The sequence below is a fragment of the Lepisosteus oculatus genome, chromosome 4 (assembly GCF_040954835.1).
Source record: "Lepisosteus oculatus isolate fLepOcu1 chromosome 4, fLepOcu1.hap2, whole genome shotgun sequence".
In the NCBI taxonomy this organism is placed as follows: domain Eukaryota; kingdom Metazoa; phylum Chordata; class Actinopteri; order Semionotiformes; family Lepisosteidae; genus Lepisosteus; species Lepisosteus oculatus.
The window spans coordinates 16,192,990-16,217,055 of NC_090699.1; the positions used below are offsets into that span (position 1 = coordinate 16,192,990).

At 48.5% G+C, this 24,066-nt stretch overlaps 2 protein-coding genes and 8 non-coding genes across 12 annotated transcripts in view; 3 read left to right on the forward strand and 7 right to left on the reverse strand.

Moving 5' to 3' along the window:
• The first annotated feature begins 131 nt into the window (after window positions 1-131).
• LOC102686535 (E3 ubiquitin-protein ligase TRIM39-like) lies at window positions 132-9,772 on the forward strand. Its single transcript, XM_006630220.3, has 9 exons — window positions 132-767; window positions 2,909-3,699; window positions 4,731-4,826; window positions 5,397-5,630; window positions 5,915-6,071; window positions 6,431-6,499; window positions 6,961-6,987; window positions 7,913-7,939; window positions 8,034-9,772. Exons 2-9 carry the CDS (start codon window positions 3,115-3,117, stop codon window positions 8,564-8,566), a joined length of 1,728 nt encoding a protein of 575 aa, XP_006630283.2. The 5' UTR covers window positions 132-767; window positions 2,909-3,114; the 3' UTR covers window positions 8,567-9,772.
• A 2,319-nt stretch (window positions 9,773-12,091) lies between these two features.
• trnam-cau (transfer RNA methionine (anticodon CAU)) lies at window positions 12,092-12,164 on the reverse strand. The gene has a single exon. It is a non-coding gene; the product is annotated as a tRNA-Met (tRNA).
• Window positions 12,165-12,571: 407 nt separating this feature from the next.
• On the reverse strand, window positions 12,572-12,644 carry trnaa-ugc (transfer RNA alanine (anticodon UGC)). Its single transcript has one exon. It is a non-coding gene; the product is annotated as a tRNA-Ala (tRNA).
• Window positions 12,645-12,833: 189 nt separating this feature from the next.
• trnap-cgg (transfer RNA proline (anticodon CGG)) lies at window positions 12,834-12,905 on the forward strand. The gene has a single exon. It is a non-coding gene; the product is annotated as a tRNA-Pro (tRNA).
• A 718-nt stretch (window positions 12,906-13,623) lies between these two features.
• On the reverse strand, window positions 13,624-13,696 carry trnaa-agc (transfer RNA alanine (anticodon AGC)). Its single transcript has one exon. It is a non-coding gene; the product is annotated as a tRNA-Ala (tRNA).
• Window positions 13,697-14,200: 504 nt separating this feature from the next.
• trnam-cau (transfer RNA methionine (anticodon CAU)) lies at window positions 14,201-14,273 on the reverse strand. Its single transcript has one exon. It is a non-coding gene; the product is annotated as a tRNA-Met (tRNA).
• Window positions 14,274-14,680: 407 nt separating this feature from the next.
• trnaa-ugc (transfer RNA alanine (anticodon UGC)) lies at window positions 14,681-14,753 on the reverse strand. Its single transcript has one exon. It is a non-coding gene; the product is annotated as a tRNA-Ala (tRNA).
• Window positions 14,754-14,942: 189 nt separating this feature from the next.
• On the forward strand, window positions 14,943-15,014 carry trnap-cgg (transfer RNA proline (anticodon CGG)). The gene has a single exon. It is a non-coding gene; the product is annotated as a tRNA-Pro (tRNA).
• A 735-nt stretch (window positions 15,015-15,749) lies between these two features.
• Window positions 15,750-15,822, reverse strand: trnaa-agc (transfer RNA alanine (anticodon AGC)). Its single transcript has one exon. It is a non-coding gene; the product is annotated as a tRNA-Ala (tRNA).
• Window positions 15,823-17,917: 2,095 nt separating this feature from the next.
• The window catches only part of LOC107077277 (baculoviral IAP repeat-containing protein 1-like), a 150,575-nt gene continuing 144,426 nt past the window's right edge, over window positions 17,918-24,066 (reverse strand). For 2 of the 3 annotated variants that reach the window (XM_069188016.1, XM_069188017.1), the window contains exons 11-15: window positions 22,920-23,087; window positions 21,975-22,133; window positions 21,298-21,384; window positions 19,764-19,928; window positions 17,918-18,800 (exon numbers count right to left, since the gene is read on the reverse strand). In XM_069188016.1, coding sequence (XP_069044117.1) covers window positions 18,436-18,800; window positions 19,764-19,928; window positions 21,298-21,384; window positions 21,975-22,133; window positions 22,920-23,087 — 944 coding nt within the window. In that variant the 3' untranslated portion in view covers window positions 17,918-18,435. The remainder of the gene's footprint in view (window positions 18,801-19,763; window positions 19,929-21,297; window positions 21,385-21,974; window positions 22,134-22,919; window positions 23,088-24,066) is intronic. The other variant, XM_069188015.1, reaches the window with a different exon arrangement.

Below are 24,066 nucleotides of genomic sequence, written 5' to 3' on the forward strand. Positions count from 1 at the left end.
TCCTGCAGGGGGTCAGGGAATTTCTAAAGCAGCAGCACCTGAAGCGCCTGGGAGAAGCTGCTCCAATTCAGAAAATAACGAGCCAACTCAGGCCATTAAAAGACCAGTTGGACTGCAAACCTGTAGATGCACTGGCCCTCCGGGATCAGAACCTTTCACTGTCTTTTACTAAAACCAAAGAGATCAAGTTCCTCCACTCTTTCCTCAGACCTCCTACCCTTGAGACCTAGAATGAGTCTTTTTGGAAATTCCTACCCAGTCCTTGATCTGTGTAGTGAATCAAAAGAGGCCAAACACCATCAGCACAATCCCTCCTGACCATTAGTATGCAATATTAGCACTCTTGACCCAAAGATGACACAGGCCTGGCCGGGCCAATGAACACCAGCAAGCAGCAGGACGTTTTCTCACACATGCTGGGAAGAGGCTTTAGATGTGTGGTGCACCTTTAAAGCCGGGAATCCAGCAAATCCAGAGCATCCTGGAGAAGTGGTGGAACCAGTCTCTCGGGGTGGAGCAGCTGGGGGGTGTGTGAGTAGAAAGGTTTGGTTTGACCTGATTCCTGCAGTGACTCACTGCTGAGAGGCACAGGCACACCAGGTCCAGCGTGTCTGAGAGGCTCTCCTGCACGCCACTGCTGCTGGAGCTGTTGGTGTTTTTGGGGGGTGAGGGGGGTAAGGATATTCCCATCTTCCGTACGGGCTGAGTGACAAGTTGGCCATAGATTTCTGCTGTTTAGTCGTGAGGAAGAGGACATGCACCCGGAGGTAGGATCTGCTGTCTTTTAATCCCTGACTTTCATTCTCGGTGGTCTGAGGTGAAGAAGTTGGTAGCTGCTGTTGCCTTATAAGGGCTGTGCTTATGTCTGCAAATCTATACTGACCCGGGCTCCTTCTGAGATCTGTAAGTTAATAACGCAATGAGGAGAACCCGCCTCTGGGGATGTTTCTCCTCCTGGTGCTCCTGGTCGTGCAGGGAAAGGATTCAGTGGGAGACACATGGAATTTAGGGGTGAAGCATTTTTTGTACCAGTTGAGATATCTAGTTTTTCGGCAATTAAAGCAATTAAAGCAATTAAAATGTACACAGAATAATGCTGGAGGATGGCCCTCACAGAGGCTCAGGTACCTGGTATCAATCCTGTGTTGCTCTGGGTGGGAGTTCAGACACTTCCTGTGGCCCGGAGTTCCATTTCCTGCTGGCATTTTTCTATGAATCCACTAAGCATAGACCATCGGAGCTGTCTGACTTAAAACATTAGCTAGGTGTGCTGTTGCCTTCATTGAGGTCCTGCCTTGACCTCATTCACTGCAGCCTTCTTTGCCAAAGCAGCACGTGCATGCAGGGGTGATACTGTGGTGTTGCAGTTAGCACCACTGCCTCACAGCCCCATTCCCCAGAAGAGTTCAGGGGTCGATTCTGGGTGGGGGGGTCCTGTCTGTGCAGAGCTGACGTGTTCTCCCTGTGGATTCTTGCTAGGTGCTGCAGTTTCTCCCACCTCCTAAAGGCGTGCAAGTTTGATTGGCTACTCCAAAACAGCCCTTTCTAGGAAGGGGGGGTTGAAGGGGATTCAATCTAATGGGGGGGGGGATTTTGTCCTCTTCTGGCTTTGGGCCTACAAGAGAAGAACAGAACCAGGTCAGTAGGGCCTCCTTTCACTTCTTATAAAGTTCTGATGAGGAAAAGGACTGGTCTGCTGCTACTTTACAGGCTTCGTGAAACATCCTTTGTTTGGACAGTATGGTCCACTCCTATGGTGCCTATCATTCTCTAATACCTCACTAAGGCAGACTGTGTAAACATTCAAGTGAGTCTTTTGTTCTGGATTACATCATGTTAGTCCCCCCAGGGCATCAGTGTTGACAATCAGTCAAAACATTTTTGTAGGGTTTATTTTTCATCTTATTGTTCTTGGCTGTGAACAGCAGAGGGCAGGATCTGTAGTAGATGGCACAATGTCTCAGAAAATCTTTTTGCACAGTCTCCTGCTGGGGCCTCAGCAGAACTCTGAGGTTAGTGTCTGTGGTGTGAGCACCGGTCCATCACCTCTTCTCTAGAAGAATGAGGCTGAACTAGTCTAATTCTGGTACCACTGAGTCTGGCTCTCCAGGTCTCAAGTTGGTAACAATTACCAAAAGAGGGGAGCCCCCTTTTTCAAGTGCCAATTTTCCAAAATATGTCAAAAACCATAGCCCTCAAACCTCCTTCTTGTCCCGCATAAGTCACACGAAGGAGCAGGGAGCCCAGACCCAGAACCCGAAACCTAGGGCAGACATCCGGAAGTGAGGCGTCACAATAATTGGCACCTTCAAATATCCTGTTGCAAAGAGTGAGCGCACCCGTGCCCGGCCTGGAATTAAGTCATCCATTTGTGTCTCTTTCTGCGATTCCTCTGAATAAAGAAGAGGCAAACTCTGCCCTGGACCACGACTGGAATTTACTCTGTCAATCCCCACCCCGCCCCCCCAGACTAAAATAGCTCAGCTCAGTCTCAGCTCGCTCTGAAAAGGGTGAGAGCACATTGGGACGCGCCCTGATCATCAGAGATCAGACAGGCAGACCCCGCGCAGGCAGGACGAAGGGCAGGGATGAGTACAGGGGCACACTGTCCTGGGCACTAGACAGCCAGCTGAAGGGAAGCTTGTAGGCTTTCAGGAGCTTCTTTTTACAAGGTTATCACTCACTCAGGTGAACCTTCGCTGTTCCCTCACACTGCACGCTGTTCAGTTCAGCCACAGCCTCATCCTCTCTCTTTCACTGTAGCAACCGATCCACATTTTCTGTAAGCCCCAACACTCTCCAAAGCCCTTACTGCCCTAACTCTGTATTCCAGTCCAATATGGTCACCATAAGATGCTGTTATTCACATTCATCTTCGTTCTACTTAATGTTTCTTTTTTTATCACAGGGCCTCAACTACATTCTCTCTGCTGCTTCCCGCCCCAGCTCTCTCTGAGCTTACACCACCTTTAACCTTTGACCGCTAGTCTTAAACATTTAACCTTTGACCTCAAATCGCAAACCACAAACATTTAGCATTCGACCTTTAGCCTTTGACCTTGATCTTTGGCTTTTGATCTTTGACCCTTCAACCCACCCCGGCTGCTGTTCAAGATGGCAGAGGCCCTCTGCAGCGAGCAGGAGCTGACCTGCTCGATCTGCCTGGACATCTTCTCCGACCCCGTCTCCACGCCCTGTGGCCACAACTTCTGCCAGCTGTGCATCGGGGGCTACTGGGACACCAGCGAGGTCGACAAGTGCTGCTGCCCCCTCTGCAAGCGCAGCTTCCCGCGCCGCCCCGAGCTCAACATCAACCGCATCTTCGCCCAGATCGCCGAGACCTACAAGGAGTCGAGGGCGGGGGAGGACGATGCATGGGGAGGCAACCGCGCCCAGCCGGGGGAGATCGCCTGCGACGTGTGCCTGGGCGGGAGGCGGCGAGCCGTGCGCTCCTGCCTGACCTGCATGGCCTCCTACTGCGAGGCCCACATCCAGCAGCACCTCCAGGGGGCGTCCTTCTCCCACCACCAGCTGCGGGAGCCCCAGGTGGCCTTCCAGGGCCGCATGTGCACGATCCACCACAAGCTCCTGGACGTGTACTGCCGCACGGACCAGGTCTGCGTGTGCGCCAGCTGCGCCCAGGCCGAGCACCGCAAGCACAGGACAGTGTCCGTCCAGGTGGAGAGGAGCAGCAAGCAGGTATGGGGAGGGCAGCAGGTAGAGGCCAGGATGGGAGTTTGAACTGCCAAAGGCCACACACTGGACAGGCTCAACACAAAGAAAGGAGAGGCTCACTGATGCCTGACACCAGCTCTGCACTGCCTACCCCAGCCCTGACCCCTACTACAGCTCTACACTGCCACCAAGAGTCCAACCCCGGCCCCACCCCACTGCTCAAAGCCCTGACCCCTGACCTGTCACCCCAGCACAACACTGCCTCCTAGAACCCTGACCCCTGACCTTTCACCCAAGCACCATGCTGCCACCTAGAGCTCTGGCCCCTGATCTCTGACCCCCGCATCACACTACCTCCCAGAGTCCTGACCCCTGACCTTTCACCCCAGCTCCAGACTGCCATCTAGAGCCCTGACCCCTAACCACAACTCCACACCACTATCCAGAGCCCTCAGCCCTGACCCAGGCAGCACACTGACCCATGATGTCTGACCCCATCACCCCCCACCACTGCCCCTGAGCTGCAATGCTGCTGCTATGGTGGTCGCCATAGCGTTTGTTTTTTCCATGCAGCCTGTTTTTTCCTAAAGGCCACAAACTGTTCTCCCCCCTGTGCCCTGACAAGCGGTACCGCGCTGTTAAAACAAGATCCACTAGACTCAAGAACAGCTCCTATCCCACTGCAGTGTGCGTCCTCAACAGCTCACTGTAGGGCCTCACACTCAACACACATCTGCACTACAGATTTATTTATTTTTCCACTACATAATTATTGTTCCTGTTGTCTACATTGTATGGTGTTGTCTGCTGTACTGTGTATGTCCTGAGAGATCAACACGATTAAGAATTCCAACGTACGTGCATGTATGGCAATAAACTACTCTACTCTACTCTAAAGCTCGATTCACAGGACCCCCCTATCTAGGGCTGTGGATGGTTCAAGGGTTTCAACAATGAGTTGACCCAAAATGACTGCAATAACCAGCAAGATTACATCTGAGGGACATGGGGTGCAGGGTGCTATTTATCTCATGCAGCTCATTTGGTTTTTGCAGAAGCTGCTTGGGAAGATGGGCTTGGAGCTGCGGAAGGGCATTGAGCTCCGGGGTCTCAAGCTGTCGGAGCTGCAGAGCACGATGGAGTCCCTCAGAGTGAGTCCTGTAGTCCAGTCTCTTGTCAAAAGCTTCCCAACCCTTTTCCCCATGCGCCTCACTTTCAACATCTCCCATCCTTTCACAGCAATCCCAAATGATTCCAAGATATCAATCACTCAAACCAAAATAAGGTTTATTGCTGAAACACAGACAACAGGGTGAATAAGAAATATCTGACCACTTTTTCAATCTCCACATCTGTATAACATTTGGTTAAAAGCTGGAAAAAGCTCCATGCAGTTCTCGATCTATACTCATTATGCATGATTGCTTTTGATTCTGCTGGACACCTGAGACTTTTCCACAGCACAGCCCACACTGTGAGGAGGCATGGCCCTACATATCTATGTTTGCAACGTAGTGAGTTACAGTTGCAAGGGCTGATGGGAATCAAGGCGCGACCTGTGGGTTTCATGCGTCACCATATGGGTGACCTGCTGTTACTGTGTTGGGCCCGTGCACTCCCAGCTGCACAAAGCGCCCTCTACGGGGCTCCCTCTGCTACTGAAGTGACACGGTGGGGCCGTCAGCCTCTGCCCGTGTCTGAACACGCCGCTGTCCCATCAGAGCCTGGCCCAGCGGGAGAAGGCACAGTGCGAGGAGGTCCTGGCGGAGGTGATCCGGTCAGCAGAGCGGATCCGGGAGGAGCTGGTCGCCGGGATCAACCAGAAGCAGGAGGCTATGGAGAGCAGGGGGGAGGAGATGGTCAGACAGCTGGGCAACGAGATGACCGAGCTCAATAATCGGCACAACACCCTGGAGCACCTGTCCACCTCCGAGGACCACATCAGCTTTCTGCAGGTAGTCACTGTTCCTCACTGCACAAAATCAATACACCTTCAATAGGTCATCAATACCTACCGTCCACATCTGAGGATCACATCAGCTGTCTGCAGGTAGTCACTGTTCCTCACTGCAGATAATCAATATCTTGTCAATAAGTCATCAAAACCCACTGTACACCTCTGAGGACCACATCACCTAACTGCAGGTAGTCACTGTTCCTTACTGCAGATAATCAATACCTTGTCAATAGGTCACCCACTGTTCACCTCTGATCTTCCACTCGCTCTCTCCCCTCCCAGGGCTTCCAGGAGGCCAGCAGGCCCATTCAGACAGAGGACACGTCCAGCCTGAGCCTGGAGATGCATTTCCACCTGGAGGAGGTGAAGAGAGCCCTGGGCGACGTGAGAGAGAGGCTGGACGACATCCGGATGGGCGAGGTCCGGCCCCGGCGGTCTGGTGAGTCTGAGCGGCGGGGCGCAGCCTCGGGGGGGCAGGGGGTGAGGCACGAGCGAGGGTCGGTGGGCAGGACTGCTCAGACAGAAGTTTAGGAACTGTGTGCGTATGGCGACCTCTTGTGGTGGTGTGAGGATATTGCCAAACCCCAAAGATCCCTTTTGGTCCGAGTTCCTCCGCATCACCACAGGGCTTTATAAGGGAAACAAAAATGTGGGTCACAGGTCTCTACTGTAAGAGAACTAGAGTACGTGCAATATGCAGCACTAGACTTCAGACTGTCTGTGGTGCAGCTTGGCTTATGTCTCTATCAGAGACACCCAGACGCCTGTGCTTCTGAATTTGTCTTCTTGGTGTTGCAGGTTCTCTCTCTCACAGCGAGAGCATGATGAGTCTACGAGGGATGAGGAGGAGTCAGTGGTCCCTGAAAGGTAAGACTGTCGACACAGTGGCACTTGTCTCCTGTCCTGTTGTGTGCGTTTATTACTGAGAGATTCTATTGTCTCCTCTCTCTCACTGTGTCTCCTGTCCTGTTGTGTGTGTTTATTACTGAGAGATTCTGTCTCCTCCCTCTCACTTGTCTCCTGTCCTGTTGTGTACTATTTACTGAGAGATTCTAATGTCTCCTCTCTCTCTCACTGTGTCTCCTGTCCTGTTGTGTGTATTTATTACTGAGAGATTTTGTGAGATCTCCTCTCACCGTGTCTCCTGTCCTGTTGTTTATTTTATTACTGAGGGATTCTCTGTTATCTCCTGTCTCTCCCATTATCTCGTGTCCTGTCGTGTGTGTTTATTAAACTTCTCTGCAATATTGACACCCCTCTCTCTTCTGTCCAATTTGCCCCCTGAGCCCTTGTATCTGTAGCCTGATGTCTGTCTGTCTGTCTTCCAGATCTAACCAGGATTCGACCAGGCTCCGGTAAGTCTGCCTCTATGCTGCTCTTCAGAAACCCTGTGCTGCAGCTGTAACAGCACCAAGAGCAGCAGCAGTAGCGGTGGGACACTTCTGGGGCAGTGGGAGCAATAACAGCAGATATAGTGGTAGCGAGTAGAAAACATGCTGCCAGCTGCAGAAACAGTACTAGTAGGAGCAGTGCAGTAACAGTAGTGACAGTGCAGTAGAAGTAAATAAATAATCATCCTTACCCTTCTGTAGCGCTTTTCTGGATACTCCACTCCGAGTGCTTTACAGGTAATGGGGTCTCCTCTCCACCACCACCAGTGTGCAGCCCCACCTGGATGATGCTCCAGTCTGCTCACACACACCAGCTCTCAGTGGGGAGGAGAGCAGAGTGATGAAGCCAGTTCAGAGAGGGGGGTTATTAGGAGACATAACTGGTAAAGGGAGAAATTTGGCCAGGACACCCTACTCTTTTCAAGAAATGCCCTGGGATTTTGAATGACCACAGAGTCAAGACCTCGGTTTTTTACAGTACAGTGTCCCCATCACTATACTGGGGCATTAGGACCCACACAGACTGCAGGGTGAGCGCCCCCTGATGGCCCCACTAACACCTCTTCCAGCAGCAGCCTCAGCTTTCCCAGGAGTCTCCTCTCCAGGTACTGGCCAGACTCACACCTGCTGAGCTCCACTGGGCTGCCAGCTGTGAGCTGTGAGCTGCAGGGTGAAATGGCTGCTGGCTGTGCAGCAGTGGGAGTAGCAGCAGCAGGGATAGCAGTAGCAGCTCCGCGTGAGATATTCCCTTCCTGATCGTGCTGGCCAGCTCTGACCTAGAGCCGCTCGACGTGAGCCTCTCTGCTGCGCTGCGGAGGCACACACACCCGCTGTCCTGTGTGCTGAGGCACGAGGCCATGCTGATCCTCCTTCTCCCCTGTCTCCGCAGGCATCAAGAGGATCCGCTCCTACACGGGTGAGTCACGTCCCCTCGCCCTCCTTCCTTTCGCCCCTGTTTAACACCGTGCCGACGGGACAGCCTCATGACTCTTCCTCTTCCTCTTCCCCAGACGACATCACCCTGAACCCGGTGACGGCCTACCCCTTCCTCATCCTGTCGGAGGACCGCAAGCAGGTGAAGAGAGGCGAGAAGCTGCAGCACTACCGCAACAGCTCCCAGCGCTACGACGTGCTGTCCTGCGTGCTGGGCAAGGAGGGCTTCACCTCCGGGAGGCACTACTGGGAGGTGGCGGTGAGCGACAACACGGACTGGAAGCTGGGGGCGGTGCGGGAGTCGGCCCCCCGCAAGGGGCTGTTCGACATGAGCCCACTCACGGGCTACTGGGCCCTCTGGTGGTGCGGGTCCCACCTGCGCGCCCTGACCAGCCCTGCCGCCTCCAAGGTGAAGTACTCGCTGAAGCTGAAGAAGGTGGGCGTGTTCGTGGACTACGAGGAAGGCCAGGTCTCCTTCTACAACGCCAAGACCGGCTCGGAGATCTACACCTTCACCGACAGCTTCTCCGAGCGGCTGTACCCGCTGCTGGGCACCGGGGACAAGGAGGTGCCCCTGGTGCTCTGCTCTCTGCTCACCATCGCCGAGTGAGCCGGGGAGGAAACAGACTCCAGGACTCGCTCCCACCGGGAGCCACGCTGGCCTGCGTCCATCGCTACAGGAACGCCGCAGCACGGGATCGATAATCAACACGGCTCCCCACAGGACAGGGCCGAGAGGAAGTACAACACGAAACACCAGCCGTCCCCTCTCCCCACTCAGCTTGGACCCCGCAGGACAGTGCCTGTGCTTCATCGCTGCCCCCTGCTGGACCGTCTCCTGAATTACATCTCTCTCAGCCAAGCTACATTCGGCCGAGGAGTCACACTGCTGTGAAACGCTAACGGCTAAAAGTCAAAGTCACAAAAACAAAGTAAATATGAATATCACACTGAATATCAAGATAAAAAAGATCTTACTGACTCTTACAATGATGTAGTGTACATATGCACATCGACTGAAGATTAACAATGCATTTGACCTACTCTGGATTTTTCATTTCAGCTGCACCTCTTTCTGCTGTGAGAGTAAGAGAACATGCAGCGTGTGGTCAGACCAGACTGCTTACCGTTAATGCCCTCAGAGTGCTGAGGCCTGGCTGTTATGCTATTTCACTCCCTCTCTTAGGCAACAGTGTTACATGAAAGGAACAGCAATTAATTTGAATTGGCTACATTACTCTATGTAGCCAATGAATTGTAGCTCTATGACTTGGCTACATTACTCTGCTCTCCTCCCCACTGATATCTGGTGTGTGGTGAGCGTTCTGGCGCACTATGGCTGCCGTCGCATCATCCAGGTGGGGCTGCACATTGGTGGTGGTGGAGGGGATCCCCATTACCTGTACAGCGCTTTGAGTGGACTGTCCAGAAAAGCGCTATATAAGTGTAAGCAATTATTATTATTAATTAATTTAACTTAACCCTCATAAACATACTGGACCTTCATACTGCCCCAGCTGGAGCCATGCAGGACACAAATCCTGAGGACACAGGAAGGAGAACAGCTCTTGTTTTGTGTCTGTACCTAGAATTACCCCTGGGCCCGATCACTACCTGTACCTCGAAACCCACAGACATCTTACAGACAGTCACCCTTCCAGGCCAGATGGCAGTCTGGGGCGGGATGAGGGGATTAACATTAAACACACTTTTCTAAGTATTTGGGGAAAGTAACTTCTTACAGTATGTCTGGGCTTTTGTTTCCCCTCTCTTCACCCCCTGTGTGAACACTAAATAAAAAACAAGTTTGATAAAACACGTTTTATATGATTCACTGATAAAACAACGGCAACACCCTCAAAGTATACAAGATAAGCGTGATACAATGACGTGCACTGTCGAAAGCTACTTCAAAAACAGTGGCTCGTTACATACAAGCTGCTTGTGTAATAGATTGTCGCGGATGTCGGAAGGGCAAGCCGTGGAACGACAAGGAGAGCAGTAGAGACCCTGTGCGTAGCGGTAACAGGGGCAACACCAGGGTTAGCCCAGGCTCAGGGGGTCGGACAATGTCGGTATAGAAACCTATGCCCTCAGGCCACGGACAGGAGCGACCTGGTGCTAGGCGGGTCTCAGGACATCCGAGCCCTCAATGCTGAGCTGGGAGCAGAGAAGACACAGGAAGTAAACAGGCTACACAACCAGACACACCAGAAAGACATTAATAATCACAGGGAACTAGGAACAGGACAGAAGTAGAGCACCCTCTAGGTGTACTGGGCTTGACATAGATAATGTTTTAAAATCAACAAGACGTTTAGGGAAAGCAAGTCATTAGTCACAGTGCTCAGTGAAGCTCCCAGTGTTGCAAATGTAACTCACGTAGGGAGCTGCGTCAGCATGTGTAGGCTGCACAGGAACAAGTAAAGGCTTATTCCCTGCTGAAAAGAGAAGAAAAGTGACATAACGTTTCGGCTGTGGAGCCTTTTTCAGGTCTCACCCGAAACTTTGTGTCTCTTTAGTTCTCTTTTGAGCATGGAATAAACCTTCACTTTTTCCTTTGTACATGTAGTGCTAGATAGCGCTTGCTTAGTTCACTCAGTATATTTTACTGAGGGTTAAGATTTTTATTTTGATGTTTTTAATGTTTGTTCAAATGGGTCTTTTTCTATAAAAGGAATTGACCAAAGAAAGCACCACCAACTTCATCTACAGCATAAATTACCCAGCATGCGTAGGCTGCAAAGGAACAGGTGAAGATGTATTCCAGGCTGAAAGGAAAAGAGAGGAGACACGGGGTTTTGTCTGTGGAGCCTTCAGATGTCTGGCAGCCAGAGCAGAGACAACAGAGACGAGCTCCACTCTGGCTCAGGCAGAGGATTGTAAGGAGGCGAGTTCAGGGAGAGTTAGAAGCTCAGAAGGTAGTTGGGTTCGCTGACGAGCACTGCGCAGCTGTGCTGAGAGCTGTATCCCCCTTGGCAGCACAATGACAGAGCGCTTCTTTGGTGGCATTTAGAAGATCAATACAGACCCTGCAATGGATTGATTAGCTGGTAGATTAGGAGCCTGTCCTCAGACCCACGAGAGAGAGGTGTGATCGATCGTCAGAATGTCACGGTCTCCCATTTAGACTACAGTCTCTACAGACAGTACTGTGAGAACTCTCACGGTAATGGTAAGGAAAGTTTCAAATCATAGAAAAGGTATTACGTCCAACTCATCAGTGAGACCACAAAACAGTACCCACAACATAGATCCAGAATTATACTTATCAAAGTTGTCAGCTTTTAAACATTTTCCCCACTTAGTCACAGAGGCGAATATCAAGACATCCTCACTACTTCAATGGAGCAAGTAAAGGTTTATTCCCTGCTAGAAAGAGAAGAAATGAAACACAATGTTCCGGCTGTAGAGCCTTCTTCAGGTGTGAGAAAGACAGGGGAGTCAGCAGCTGATAAAGCAGAGGAGAAAAGAAGCCGAGAGCGGGGGGGCGGAGTGGGCACTCAGGTGGTGTGAAGTCGAGAGAGGCGTGAAGTCGAAACCTGCGAATAAACAGCTCCTCTTGGAGTCATGGGTAGAACCCAGCTCTCAAGCATCATCAACATGGGCAGCAAAACTACTGGTCACAAACAGAACTAGCTGAACCACATTTATACTAGCAGTGTCTACAGGAAAGCAGCTTTCGCATCCACAACTCTCTCGCCCCTCTTACCGGGCACCGCCCGCTGCCCTTGGTCTGCAAGCCCTGAACTTTTGTGCTCCTCAATTCAATGCTCTTTCCATCAACTCATCTTGTCTTTTGACGCTTGGGGTTTTGCGCTCCTTTGACTCTCGGCATATCGGGTGACTTGAAACACTGAAGTTGTTGCTTACGGAGTGTGGAACATTGTTTTGCAACTGTCATGACGCTGTGTGAGCCTTTCATCGGCAACAGGGGCAGGCTGACAGCAGCGCCAGCGAAAGTTAGGGCAAATTTGGGGATTTAACTCTGAATGTGAGTGTTATGTAGGAAAGGGGTGCGGCTTTGCTCCTCTCCCGTGTAAAGGTGAGGCTTTCCACGTGGTAGGCACGCAGACGTGGTTCTGAGCGAATAGTTGCTGCAAGTGTCTGAAAAGAGCAAGAAAGCAAGTGGCCCTGCCCCGTGTGAGGATCGAACTCACGACCTTCAGATTATGAGACTGACGCGCTACCTACTACGCCAACGAGGCCAGCTGCGGCACTCGGGCTGGAAAGTTTGCCTCACAGGGATTTCAGACGCCTGTTCCCTAATCTTGCGACACCCGCTGCTGGGTGTTGCATTTGCCTTTTGATCTCACCCGAGACTTTGGGGCTTTGTTTCTGTCGCGAGTCTGTCTTTCACAGCTCACCTAACACAAGTCTCTCTGGCTGAAATGGCCTCTCTGCTTCAGCGTCGTGCCCTCACTCAGCCATTAAAAACATCACTCGGACCCCTGACATGCTGCCATGAAGTGTCAAGAGAGAGTGGCGGAGACGTACTTAAACCAGAGAGAAGATGAAAAGGGGGCGTGGCTGCTAAACGCTTCACACTCTCCTCGCAAGGCGTGATCAGGGGTTAAAGGACACCTCTCGACACACCGAGCGCTCAGCGTACACCTGGAGGATGCGGGCATCGATCCCGCTACCTCTCGCATGCAAAGCGAGCGCTCTACCATGTGAGCTAATCCCCCTCGCTGTGCCTTCCTCCTCGGCGTCGCCTTGTGCCGCTTGTTCCCCTCTTACCGGGCGCCGTCCACTGCCCTTCGCCTTCAAGGCAGTCGGCTTTCTTGACTTATTGATGAAGGTCTGACGGGACGAGCGAATGACGCCTCCCCCCGTCCTCCAGCTCGCTGACAACACAAAAGCGGAAGAGTCGCTGTGGCTCGTTGGTCTAGGCGTATGATTCTCGCTTCGGGTGCGAGAGGTCCCGGGTTCAAATCCCGGACGAGCCCTTTTCCTCCTCTTCCTCACTCCTGGGAACTGATATCCACAACACCTCGCAGCGTCTGCTTACGGCAAACGATGGAAGGTGACTGATGACTGAAGGAGCCTGGTCAATCCTCATCACGTGGCACAATGCCAGCGTGCAGTCAGCTGTCCAAGGCGGCAACCTCGTTGCTCGTTCAAAAGAACACGTCATGAAAACTCCTCACCGCTATGTGGTAAATGAGCACCGCGATCGCTTGTCGTCATGCGCCATTACTTGAGAAATGCAGAAGCAAAAACCGCCCTCTCTCAGCCACCGAAACGTGTGCGGGGCTCGCCTTGCGCTCTCTGCGCCTCGCATATTTGCGGAGCTGTCTGCTCTTCTTTCTGTTGAAGTACTCAAAATACTTCACCGTCCTCCAGAGCGTGATGTGCTCGCTGACAGCTTTCAATATTTGAAGGAAAACTACGAGCTTGATGGCTCGAATGTGAATGTTAAGCAATCGTTGATCAAACGCACGTCTTCTAAGGATTCGTGAGAGTATTCTCAGCATTGTTTTCACTCGGATATACTTTTCATTTGCTAAGCTGCCAAATCGGACGCACTCGGTGCAGACTGAGGTGGGAAAGGAGGCGTGGCCCTTCAATGCTTGACAGCTGAAGGACGTTGAGCGGAGGAGAACCTATCAGAAGTCGCAGAGGCTAAAGGAGAGCACCCGGCTCCCAGAGCTCCAGACTCGCACCTGGAGGATGCGGGCATCGATCCCGCTACCTCTCGCATGCTAAGCGAGCGCTCTACCATTTGAGCTAATCCCCCTCGCTTCAGGCTTCTCGGCATCATGTCTTACCGCCCGCTGCCCTTGGTCTGCAAGGCAGTCCTTTCAAGTGCGATGAAGACGCACGAATAGACCTTCGTTGCCTATTGTACGAGCTGAACTTTTGTGCTCCTCAATTCAATGCTCTTTCCATCAACTCATCTTGTCTTTTGACGCTTGGGGTTTTGCGCTCCTTTGACTCTCGGCATATCGGGTGACTTGAAACACTGAAGTTGTCGCTTACGGAGTGTGGAACATTGTTTTGCAACTGTCATGACGCTGTGTGAGCCTTTCATCGGCAACAGGGGCAGGCTGACAGCAGCGCCAGCGAAAGTTAGGGCAAATTTGGGGATTTAACTCTGAATGTGAGTGTTATGTAGGAAAGGGGTGCGGCTTTGCTCCTCTCCCGTGTAAAGGTGAGGCTTTCCACGTGGTAGGCACGCAGACGTGGTTCTGAGCGAATAGTTGCTGCAAGTGTCTGAAAAGAGCAAGAAAGCAAGTGGCCCTGCCCCGTGTGAGGATCGAACTCACGACCTTCAGATTATGAGACTGACGCGCTACCTACTACGCCAACGAGGCCAGCTGCGGTGCCCGGGCCGGAAAGTTTGCCTCACAGGGATTTCAGACGCCTGTTCCCTAATCTTGCGACACCCTCTGCTGGGTGTTGCATTTGCCTTTTGATCTCACCCGAGACTTTGGGGCTTTGTTTCTGTCGCGAGTCTGTCTTTCACAGCTCACCTAGCACAAGTCTCTCTGGCTGAAATGGCCTCTCTGCTTCAGCGTCGTGCCCTCACTCAGCCATTAAAAACATCACTCGGACCTCTGACATGCTGCCATGAAGTGTCAAGACAGAGTGGCGGAGACGGACTTAAGCCAGAGAGAAGATGAAAAGGGGGCGTGGCTGCTAAACGCTTCACACTCTCCTCGCAAGGCGTGATCAGGGGTTAAAGGACACCTCTCGGCACACCGAGCGCTCAGCGTACACCTGGAGAATGCGGGCATCGATCCCGCTACCTCTCGCATGCAAAGCGAGCGCTCTACCATGTGAGCTAATCCCCCTCGCTGTGCCTTCCTCCTCGGCGTCGCCTTGTGCCGCTTGTCCCCCTCTTACCGGGCGCCGTCCACTGCTATTCGCCTGCAAGGCAGTCGGCTTTCTTGACTTATTGATGAAGGTCTGACGGGACGAGCGAATGACGCCTCCCCCCGTCCTCCAGCTCGCTGACAACACAGACGCGGAAGAGTCGCTGTGGCTCGTTGGTCTAGGCGTATGATTCTCGCTTCGGGTGCGAGAGGTCCCGGGTTCAAATCCCGGACGAGCCCTTTTCCTCCTCTTCCTCACTCCTGGGAACTGATATCCACATCACCTCGCAGCGTCTGCTTACGGCAAACGATGGAAGGTGACTGATGACTGAAGGAGCCTGGTCAATCCTCATCACGTGGCACAATGCCAGCGTGCAGTCAGCTGTCCAAGGCGGCAACCTCGTTGCTCGTTCAAAAGAACACGTCCTGAAAACTCCTCACCGCTATGTGGTAAATGAGCACCGCGATCGCTTGTTGTCATGCGCCATTACTTGAGAAATGCAGAAGCAAAAACCGCCCTCTCTCAGCCACCGAAACGTGTGCGGGGCTCGCCTTGCGCTCTCTGCGCCTCGCATATTTGCGGAGCTGTCTGCTCTTCTTTCTGTTGAAGTACTCAAAATACTTCACCGTCCTGCAGAGCGTGATGTGCTCGCTGACAGCTTTCAATATTTGAAGGAAAACTACGAGCTTGATGGCTCGACTGTGAATGTTAAGCAATCGTTGATCAAACGCACGTCTTCTAAGGATTCGTGAGAGTATTCTCACCACTGTTTTCACTCGGATATACTTTTCATTTGCTAAGCTGCCAAATCGGACGAGAAAATGCCGGAGACACACTGGGTGCAGACTGAGGTGGGGAAGGAGGCGTGGCCCTTCAATACTTGACAGCTGAAGGACGTTGAGCGGAGGAGAACCTATCAGAAGTCGCAGAGGCTAAAGGAGAGCACCTGGCTCCCAGAGCTCCAGACTCGGACCTGGAGGATGCGGGCATCGATCCCGCTACCTCTCGCATGCTAAGCGAGCGCTCTACCATTTGAGCTAATCCCCCTCGCTTCAGGCTTCTCGGCATCATGTCTTACCGCCCGCTGTCCTTGGTCTGCAAGGCAGTCCTTTCAAGTGCGATGAAGACGCACGAATAGACCTTCGTTGCCTATTGTACGAGCTGAACTTTTGTGCTCCTCAATTCAATGCTCTTTCCATCAACTCATCTTGTCTTTTGACGCTTGGGGTTTTGCGCTCCTTTGACTCTCGGCATATCGGGTGACTTGAAACACTGAAGTTGTTGCTTACGGAGTGAGGAACATTGTTTTGCAACTGTCATGACGCTGTGTGAGCCTTTCATCGGCAACAGGGGCAGGCTGACAGCAGCGCCAGCGAAAGTTAGGGCAAATTTGTGGACTTAACTCTGAATGTGAGTGTTATGTAGGAAAGGGGTGCGGCTTTGCTCCTCTCCCGTGTAAAGGTGAGGCTTTCCACGTGGTAGGCACGCAGACGTGGTTCTGAGCGAATAGTTGCTGCGAGTGTCTGAAAAGAGCAAGAGGCCCTGCCCTGAAACTCACGACTTTCTGAAGATGAGATTATGAGGGTGCGAGAGGTCCCTCATTTATAATGAATCCAAAGTAACAGCTGCTGCCCTGTAGTCTTTGGTGATGTAGGGGACTAAGGAGAACACCAGATATTAGAACGTTTCTGAATACAGTGGAAATAATATCCCCAGTCAGAAATGAACTTGCATCAGTCGCTTGAATTTTATTGTAATATTTCCCTAAAATTGCTTTAGACACACCACAAATATACACAATGAAGTTTATTAATTCATGTTTATTAATCAGTGCAATTTAACAATATATTGTAATGTCTATAAGATTCTATATTTCATCTGATAGATGTAGAGCCTTTAGTATGCAATAGTGAATTTTCAGAATTCCTGGTTAATTAAGAACAAAAATTAAATACATATTTAAATTCAGTGTATGTCTTAAATGTGATCTGCCCCCTCTGACTGTTAACTTAATAGATTTGTTACTTTTTCATTAGGATGGTACTCTACACTTCTGAGTGTGAAAATGGATAGGATTTGGGGATTCCGAGTGTAACGTTCGTAGGCCAGTGCAAGGACACGTCCTCTTTTTAAAAGTCATTATTAAAGACAGTTGTGAACAGTCTCACTTCTCCCACTCACTCACAAGGTCAGAGGAGCAGATCGTTTCAGGTCATTTTAGTTCACTGCAGTTACAGAGGTCTCTCCTGTGTAGCATTATATGACTTACAAGTAAAAAACAAATTATATTTGCAAATTTATTGTATTTGCAGCTCTAAAAAGATCAACTTCAGAGACTTTTGTAATAGATCTTTTCAGGTCAGTCCTCTGACCTTGGGAATGAGCCTCAGGAAATTCAGAGCAGCGTGTTGCTCGCCTCTCACTTGCTCTGCGGACCGGTCCAGTAGGAGCCGCACAGTCACTGGGACGTGTGCTCTCCTACACCGCCTTGCAGTACAGTACAGAACAGGAGGAGCCTCCTCTTCCGTCTGCAAGACTTGCAGCACTCTGGCTGTGTAGAACTGGACCACAGCCACAGGACAGAGAAGGGGCGGTGTTCCAAAGAACTACCGTAAATAATCACTTTCAAAAAGATGCAGAAGGTTCTTTTCTTGAACGTCCCCATACATTTGCCACCACAACTTAATTCTCTGTACCCCCAAATCCCCAATATCCCTGCTTTCCCCCGAGAGACACATGTGTAGAGTGTCCTGGCACCCTTTCAAACTGCTAGGCGGTGCAGTCGGTTACAAAATAAAAGTAACTCCGTTATTGAGGCATCGTCATTCCCTGACACTTCCATGGCCCAGTGTACAACACTGGACACACACCTTTGGAAATGTCTGAGAGGACACATTTTGTGGATATCAGAGATGAACGGCTGTTAATAAAGACCCTGCCCTTCACAAGCACTTGAATGTTCATTCAACCTCTGGGCGAAGCCATTTCCAACTGGGGCTCCTTCTGGCCAGTACCTATTCCCACAAGTAGCTCCAGTCGTTGGGATGCTGGATGGTGGAATGACAGATGACCCAACTGGTGATGTGCTTGCGTGAGTTAACTGGTGTCATGGGATACCAGCTCTCAGGAGATTACAGCGAACAACAGTCTGCAGCTTTATTTCTTCTGCCAGCTGGAGATAATCAGGGACTTTACCAAGCTCCCTCGGTAACAACAGCACAGCGAGAGATATTACAGCAATCTACAGCTAGTCCATATTAGGAGAGCAGGACGAATGACTGGAGACAGTTCATCACATCCTTTTACAGAATACACTTGGTTACAAAACAGATCATGACCCTTCTGCCCTTTCTATTTCCCCATAGGATCCAAGAACAGTCAGTGTTAGATTGCAAGGCCTAAGGAGTTGTTTCAGACCTTGCACAGGGAAATGTAAATATAATTAATATTAATATATTTAGAGGTTTCAGGTTTTGCAGTCTTATTTTCCAATAATAGAAAAACATCGAGACAGCAGTTAATTAGTACAAGTACACATCTCATTTCATTTCAAGTACACCTGTACTTCACCGGGTGCCAACAGCGTCTGAAAGCGATGGTTGAAAGGGGATGGATTTCTGTTGTTTAAGTTGTGGTACAGTACGTGTTGCCAACTAAAGCTCAAACGCTCTCTACAATCTTTGGCTGAACGTGGATCTTGTAGGTCAAACTAATGTGTCGTGACTGAGGATGCCTCTTCTTCATGTCTTTGAACAGCTTCCGGTCCATTTCGTCCAGCAGCCAGCCCAGCAGAAGAACATGCTGGATTCTGGGGAGCTGCGCGATGGCCCTCACAAAGGTGACGACCAGGCGGGAAGAAGGTTTCATCAGATGAGACACGGGTCTGGAGATGTCCACCTTCACCAGGTTACTCAGGCGCCCCAGACAGTGGAACAATTCCTGCCAGCCTCTCTCTGTGGTGTTGATGCTGTGGTCTATAATGAGTTTATGAAGTCCAAGGAAATGGCCATTTTGGATTGCCTTTGCTAAAAAATAGATTTATATTTGTTTACTACATGGAATACAGTTGTGGTATTGCAGCTGTAGATAAGGGCAGCTAATCAAGCATTTTAATTCATTTGAATGTCATTTCCACAAATTAGTTATCTAAATTTGATATAGCATTACCATGAAAATCTATTTTTACTGTTTAAAAACAGTAGTATCAACCAAGATAATGTTTTCCTGATAGATAGGTTTAAACAATATTATTTTTTTAGAATACTAATACTACCATGTTGTTTATATTTCTAATAATAAATCTTCAATTGCATTGAAAAATGAAATGCACTATTGTTAGAAACAGAACTACTGTTTTATTACAACAATCCTAAATCAATAGGATAACAATTCTGGCATGAAGCTTATCAAAAATTAGAAAAAGCTCAATTTTATGATTTCCTATGCCTGATTAAAATAACTAAAAGCACTTACTTTATTTAGATGTTTTGAATGTTTTTAACAGACATACTGTAGGATGCATCCTAAGCAATGTATTTGAAAAATTACATAGAAAACAAAAAATATGATAAAGTAGAGAGTACTGTTTCTGAACCTTCTGGCTGCGTTCTGTGACCCATCCACTTCCTAACCAGAATATCCCACATGGGGTCACAGTGGAGCTGGAGCCTATCCCAGCAAGCAACAGGCGTAGGGCAGGATACTCCCTGGATGGCACACCAGTCCATTACAGGGCAGACGCACACACACTCTTGACTTAGGCTAATTAACCTACCAGCATGTGCGTGGAAGCCCACATCAACACAGAGAGAACATACAAATGCCACACAGATAGCATCTTAGGAACTGAACCCAGGGCCACAGCACTGACAGGTTTGATTTAGTTCTTATTTTTACACCATTTGAAAATCATACAGTAGGCTTGTCATAACAAGCACTTATTCTGTTGCAGATCTATTCTAAACGTAAAGGATCTTGGTACAACTTACCAAATGTGACAAGACTGTCATCGTTCAAACAGGAGTGCATTCGAAGGGACCTCAAACACGGCAGAGTTTGACAAGCTTTAATAATCATCTCAGCTGCCTCCTTCATGCCTCTTCCAAATGGCAGATGCAAGACTTCAAGGTTTTTAAGTTTCTGCAGAGCACAAGCTGAGAACACAGATAATTAGCAGCACTTTACTCAGCTCTTTTCAGGACGGCCTATCCCTTCAGGACATTCAGTCTCTTTACTATACGTACTGTACAAATATGTGCAAGAGGGGAGTGAGTCAAGACAAACTGGAGGTTCTTGTCTGGACCACATTTCCCAGACTGCTGTGGGGTGTGAGCTGCTGCCCGCTGTCACTTGACCCTTGACCTGCTGGTGGAAGATTATTGGTCAGGTGTCAGATCACAGAGAAGGAAGCTCAAGCTTCCAAAAGTCAGTTGCTGTGCTTTCTGCCATTTGAAGACAGACGGCAGATCCTCCGTTAGGCTTTGTGCATCTGAGGGACCAAGAGAAAGACACAGAGGAAAGAGCTGCAAGGTTCTGGAAGTGTTTAGTATGAAGAGACTCAAGGAAATGTTTTTTGTTGGTGAAGAGTCACAGAGAGAGAGAGACTGGAGTTAAGAGTTGTTCGGTTCTTTGAGGAGGGCAATTAGCTTAGCTGCCCACTCCTGATAGTGAGGGACTGAAAAAGAGTTAGGCTTTTACTTTGGAGTTTTTTATTTCCCTGGACTATGAATAAACAGTGCTGTTTCTGAGCCTTATGTCTGTATGTCTGTTTCTCTGCATTAGCCTGTGTTTCAAGACTGTTACAACAAGTCCAATGGACAGTCAAATGTTTTCATCATTTGGTTTTCCATCGCAGGGCACATATAGATGCCAGCTGTAGATACTTAAATGTTTTATAGGCACACATACAATACAATATCTATGCGGTGTGTTTTTAAAAATTGATAATTCTGTAAACCAAATTCATCCATCCATTTTCTAGCCATGTTATCCAGTACAGGGCTGCGTGGCAGCTGGAGTCTATCCCAGCAAGAAACAGGTGCCTGGCAGATACATCCTGGATGTATCTAGATGTGCACAGATCTATATAACCTACCAGCATGTCTTTGGACTGTGGGAGGAGACCAGAGCATCTGAAAGAAACCCACACTAAACCGAAGAGAACATGCAAACTCCCCACAGACAGAACCCAGGTCCAGAATTAAACCCAGGGCTCCAGAACTGCTAATGCAATGACAGGCAATGCCAATGTCCCAGCAATACACCCCAGGGAGCCACCGTGCCACCCATGCAGAGCAAGCAAACTCATTTTAGGTCAACACAATCATGCCCAGCATCTCGAAGAAATTGGAGCTGAACTGCATATCAACCAATCAATTAGCCTATATTAAAAAAGTCATAGAACTTAAGATCAAATCATAAATATGTTACAGTCTCATTGTCAATAAGACGAGTGGTTCACATGAAAGCTTCGGTAACTCAGCGAGAAGTGCCTGGCCTTTCGCCAAGTCAGTTTCCACCTACCGAAAGCTGGCATTACTTCCACAGAGTCAAACACTTCATTACACAGCTTCAGCACTTTCAGATTGGTGAATCTCCCCAGCTGTGCAACTGAGAAAAAAACAAAACTTTACAATTAGCAGAGATCACAACTACAACCCTCTGTACAGTTTGATCTGTGAAAAGGCTGTGCAAGGGAAATAAACCTAAATCACAATTTATTTTACCTTTATTCACACACTGTAAAATATGTCCTCCAAGTGAAAAACAAATGGTCTGATTTTCTGAACAGTAATTGCGATGAAAATGAAATAGAAACTCTGGCTGGACATCTTCAGAATGAACAGTGAAATGTGAACCAAAGAGCACAGAAGGAAACTATAAGAGTGCAGAACAAGATTCCCAGGCATGTTGTTGAGGATAATGCCCTGGATTCAAGTGTTTCATAGCAAAAGCGATTAAACTACTCATGCAAGCTACATTCTGTCTTATATTTCTAATTGATTTGGGATGAGCTGTAGACTTTTGTTTTTATTTTGCATTATTTTGTCAGTAATATGTGAAAAAGTCTAGGGCAGGGTGACTAGTTTTGATAACCTCTATAAAACCCGCTGGTGTGGATAAGAACTGCTAGAACAACAATCTGGAATGTGATCCATCAGAACATGGCGCAGACTCATTGGCAGAAGGAAACGGCTCACCAAAAGAGCTCAGCTGAGAATCGGTAAACACTATGCAGCCCAGTTTGAGCTCCTGCAGGCTAGCGCAAGGCAAGGCGCCGATGATGCCTTCCAACCCAGGACAGGAGTCACTTTCCAATACAAAGCTGGACAAGAGTGGGAAATGCGCAAGAAGCCACGCTAAAACAGAAACAAAAAACAAAAAACCACCCATCAGCAGCTTCATACTGTTACTGGTGCAGACGATGACTGGCCACTCCTCCTGAAAACCACAGCAGCTGGTTCTTTCACCAAGCAGGGCAGTGCAATCAAGTTGCAATAATACAGTAGGATCTTTCCCAATAATAATTACTGTATATTGATTTGACTTCGGCATCGTACTTTCCGATATTTTAGTTACTTTTGGTTATTGGTATTAATAATGAAAGTAACTTGTAGTTGGTTACATAATCAAATTTGAAAAATTAAGACCTGGAACGCAGGTTGGGCAGATATTTAAATTCAAGCAGCAACAACATTTGATTTGTTTGGTCACGTTAAGTGTTTTTTTTTTAAATATATATTTGTTTTGATTGATTTTTATTTTTATTTTATTTTCCTAAATGTTTATTCCAATTCAGGGGCACAGGGCAGCTGTCTTGTAGCACTGGGACACTGGGTTCAATTCTGCACCTGGACTGCTGTCTATGTGGAGTTTGTATGTTCACCCCATGTTCATGTGGGTTTCCTCCCACGGTCCAAAGACACTCTGGTAGGTTAATTGTCCTCTGTGAAGATTGGCTCTGGTGTGTGTGTGTTTGTGTCTGTGTCTGAGTCTGATTTACAACGGATTGGCGTCGCATCCAGTCTGATTGGGTCTATCCTGTCTTGCGCCCTTTATTTGCTGGGAAAGGCTCTGGCTTCCTCACGACCCTGTACTGTTTAAGGCACTTTACAAAATGGATGGATGGATTCACTTAATATTACCCAGAATAGTGTCTTCCTCTTGCATGTTATTATTCAAGTGCAGCTTCCTTAGGGTAACCACTTTGCTGAATCCAGCTGGTAGAGCACACAAACTTCCTGGAGCTGAAACCAGAACTAATTTCAGTTCTTCCAGTTTTGCAAATTTGTCCATTTGACGGAGTAGTAATTCTGGAACATTAGAAAAGGCAATTTAAATTGTTAAACTATTAATTAGTAAGTCATTACTAAGAAACTAAGAAAAGTTAAATAACAAATACCCTCTGTGGTCCCCTAAGCTACTGTATCAATCTCTTATTACTGTGCAGAAATAAACTTTATTACAGGACTATAGTGCTGCATTTATAATAGTAATGCAAACAAGATATAAAAAGTAAAGGAAATGTTCACTACAAAAATGAAACAAAAAACAAATATAAGTAAACTATCACATAGCAGTGATATAATTTGTTTGCACAAAAGCATGATTTGAATTATAGGAGAAAAAATATTTTTGGAAGTTTACAGTACTCATTTTCATCAATGATACTCACTAGTAAGATTTACTAACACTTTACTATTTCTCATAAACTTAACATTTAACAATGATAAAAAAATATGAGTACCGAAATGTACAGTTTTGTAACACAGGTAACCACACCCCATTTTTCCTCATAAGCATTAAGTCCCTGCTCGAGAATTCTCCATTTGTGGAGACATCAAGCTAACCCTTGCACAAGTAGAAACAATATGCAAGTGCATTTCGAAACAGCTAGATGAGATCCTTCAGTCAAGCCAGGAGGCTCTATTTTACAGAAAGGAAGGTGGGAGTGTGGAACGAGCTTCTCAAATGGAAGTTACAGGGAAGCACATTTCAAACATGGCATAGGAGACAACACTTCACACAAAGGGTGGTGGGAGAGTTTTCTTTCAGGAAACAGCTGGATCCTTGGATCAATTCACTAATAACTACCAAATGAACTCGATGGCTTTCTATGTAGGAAAGGTTCTTACGACGAAAAGTTATTCCACACTACGTTATCTGATATTCTATATCTAACCTACCCCAGAATTACAGGGATTTTTAGCTGCATTTAGAAAATTATACATTATTATTACTAAGATGCTAATTAAGCAGTTTTTCCTTACTGCTGAAAGCACAATGCTAACA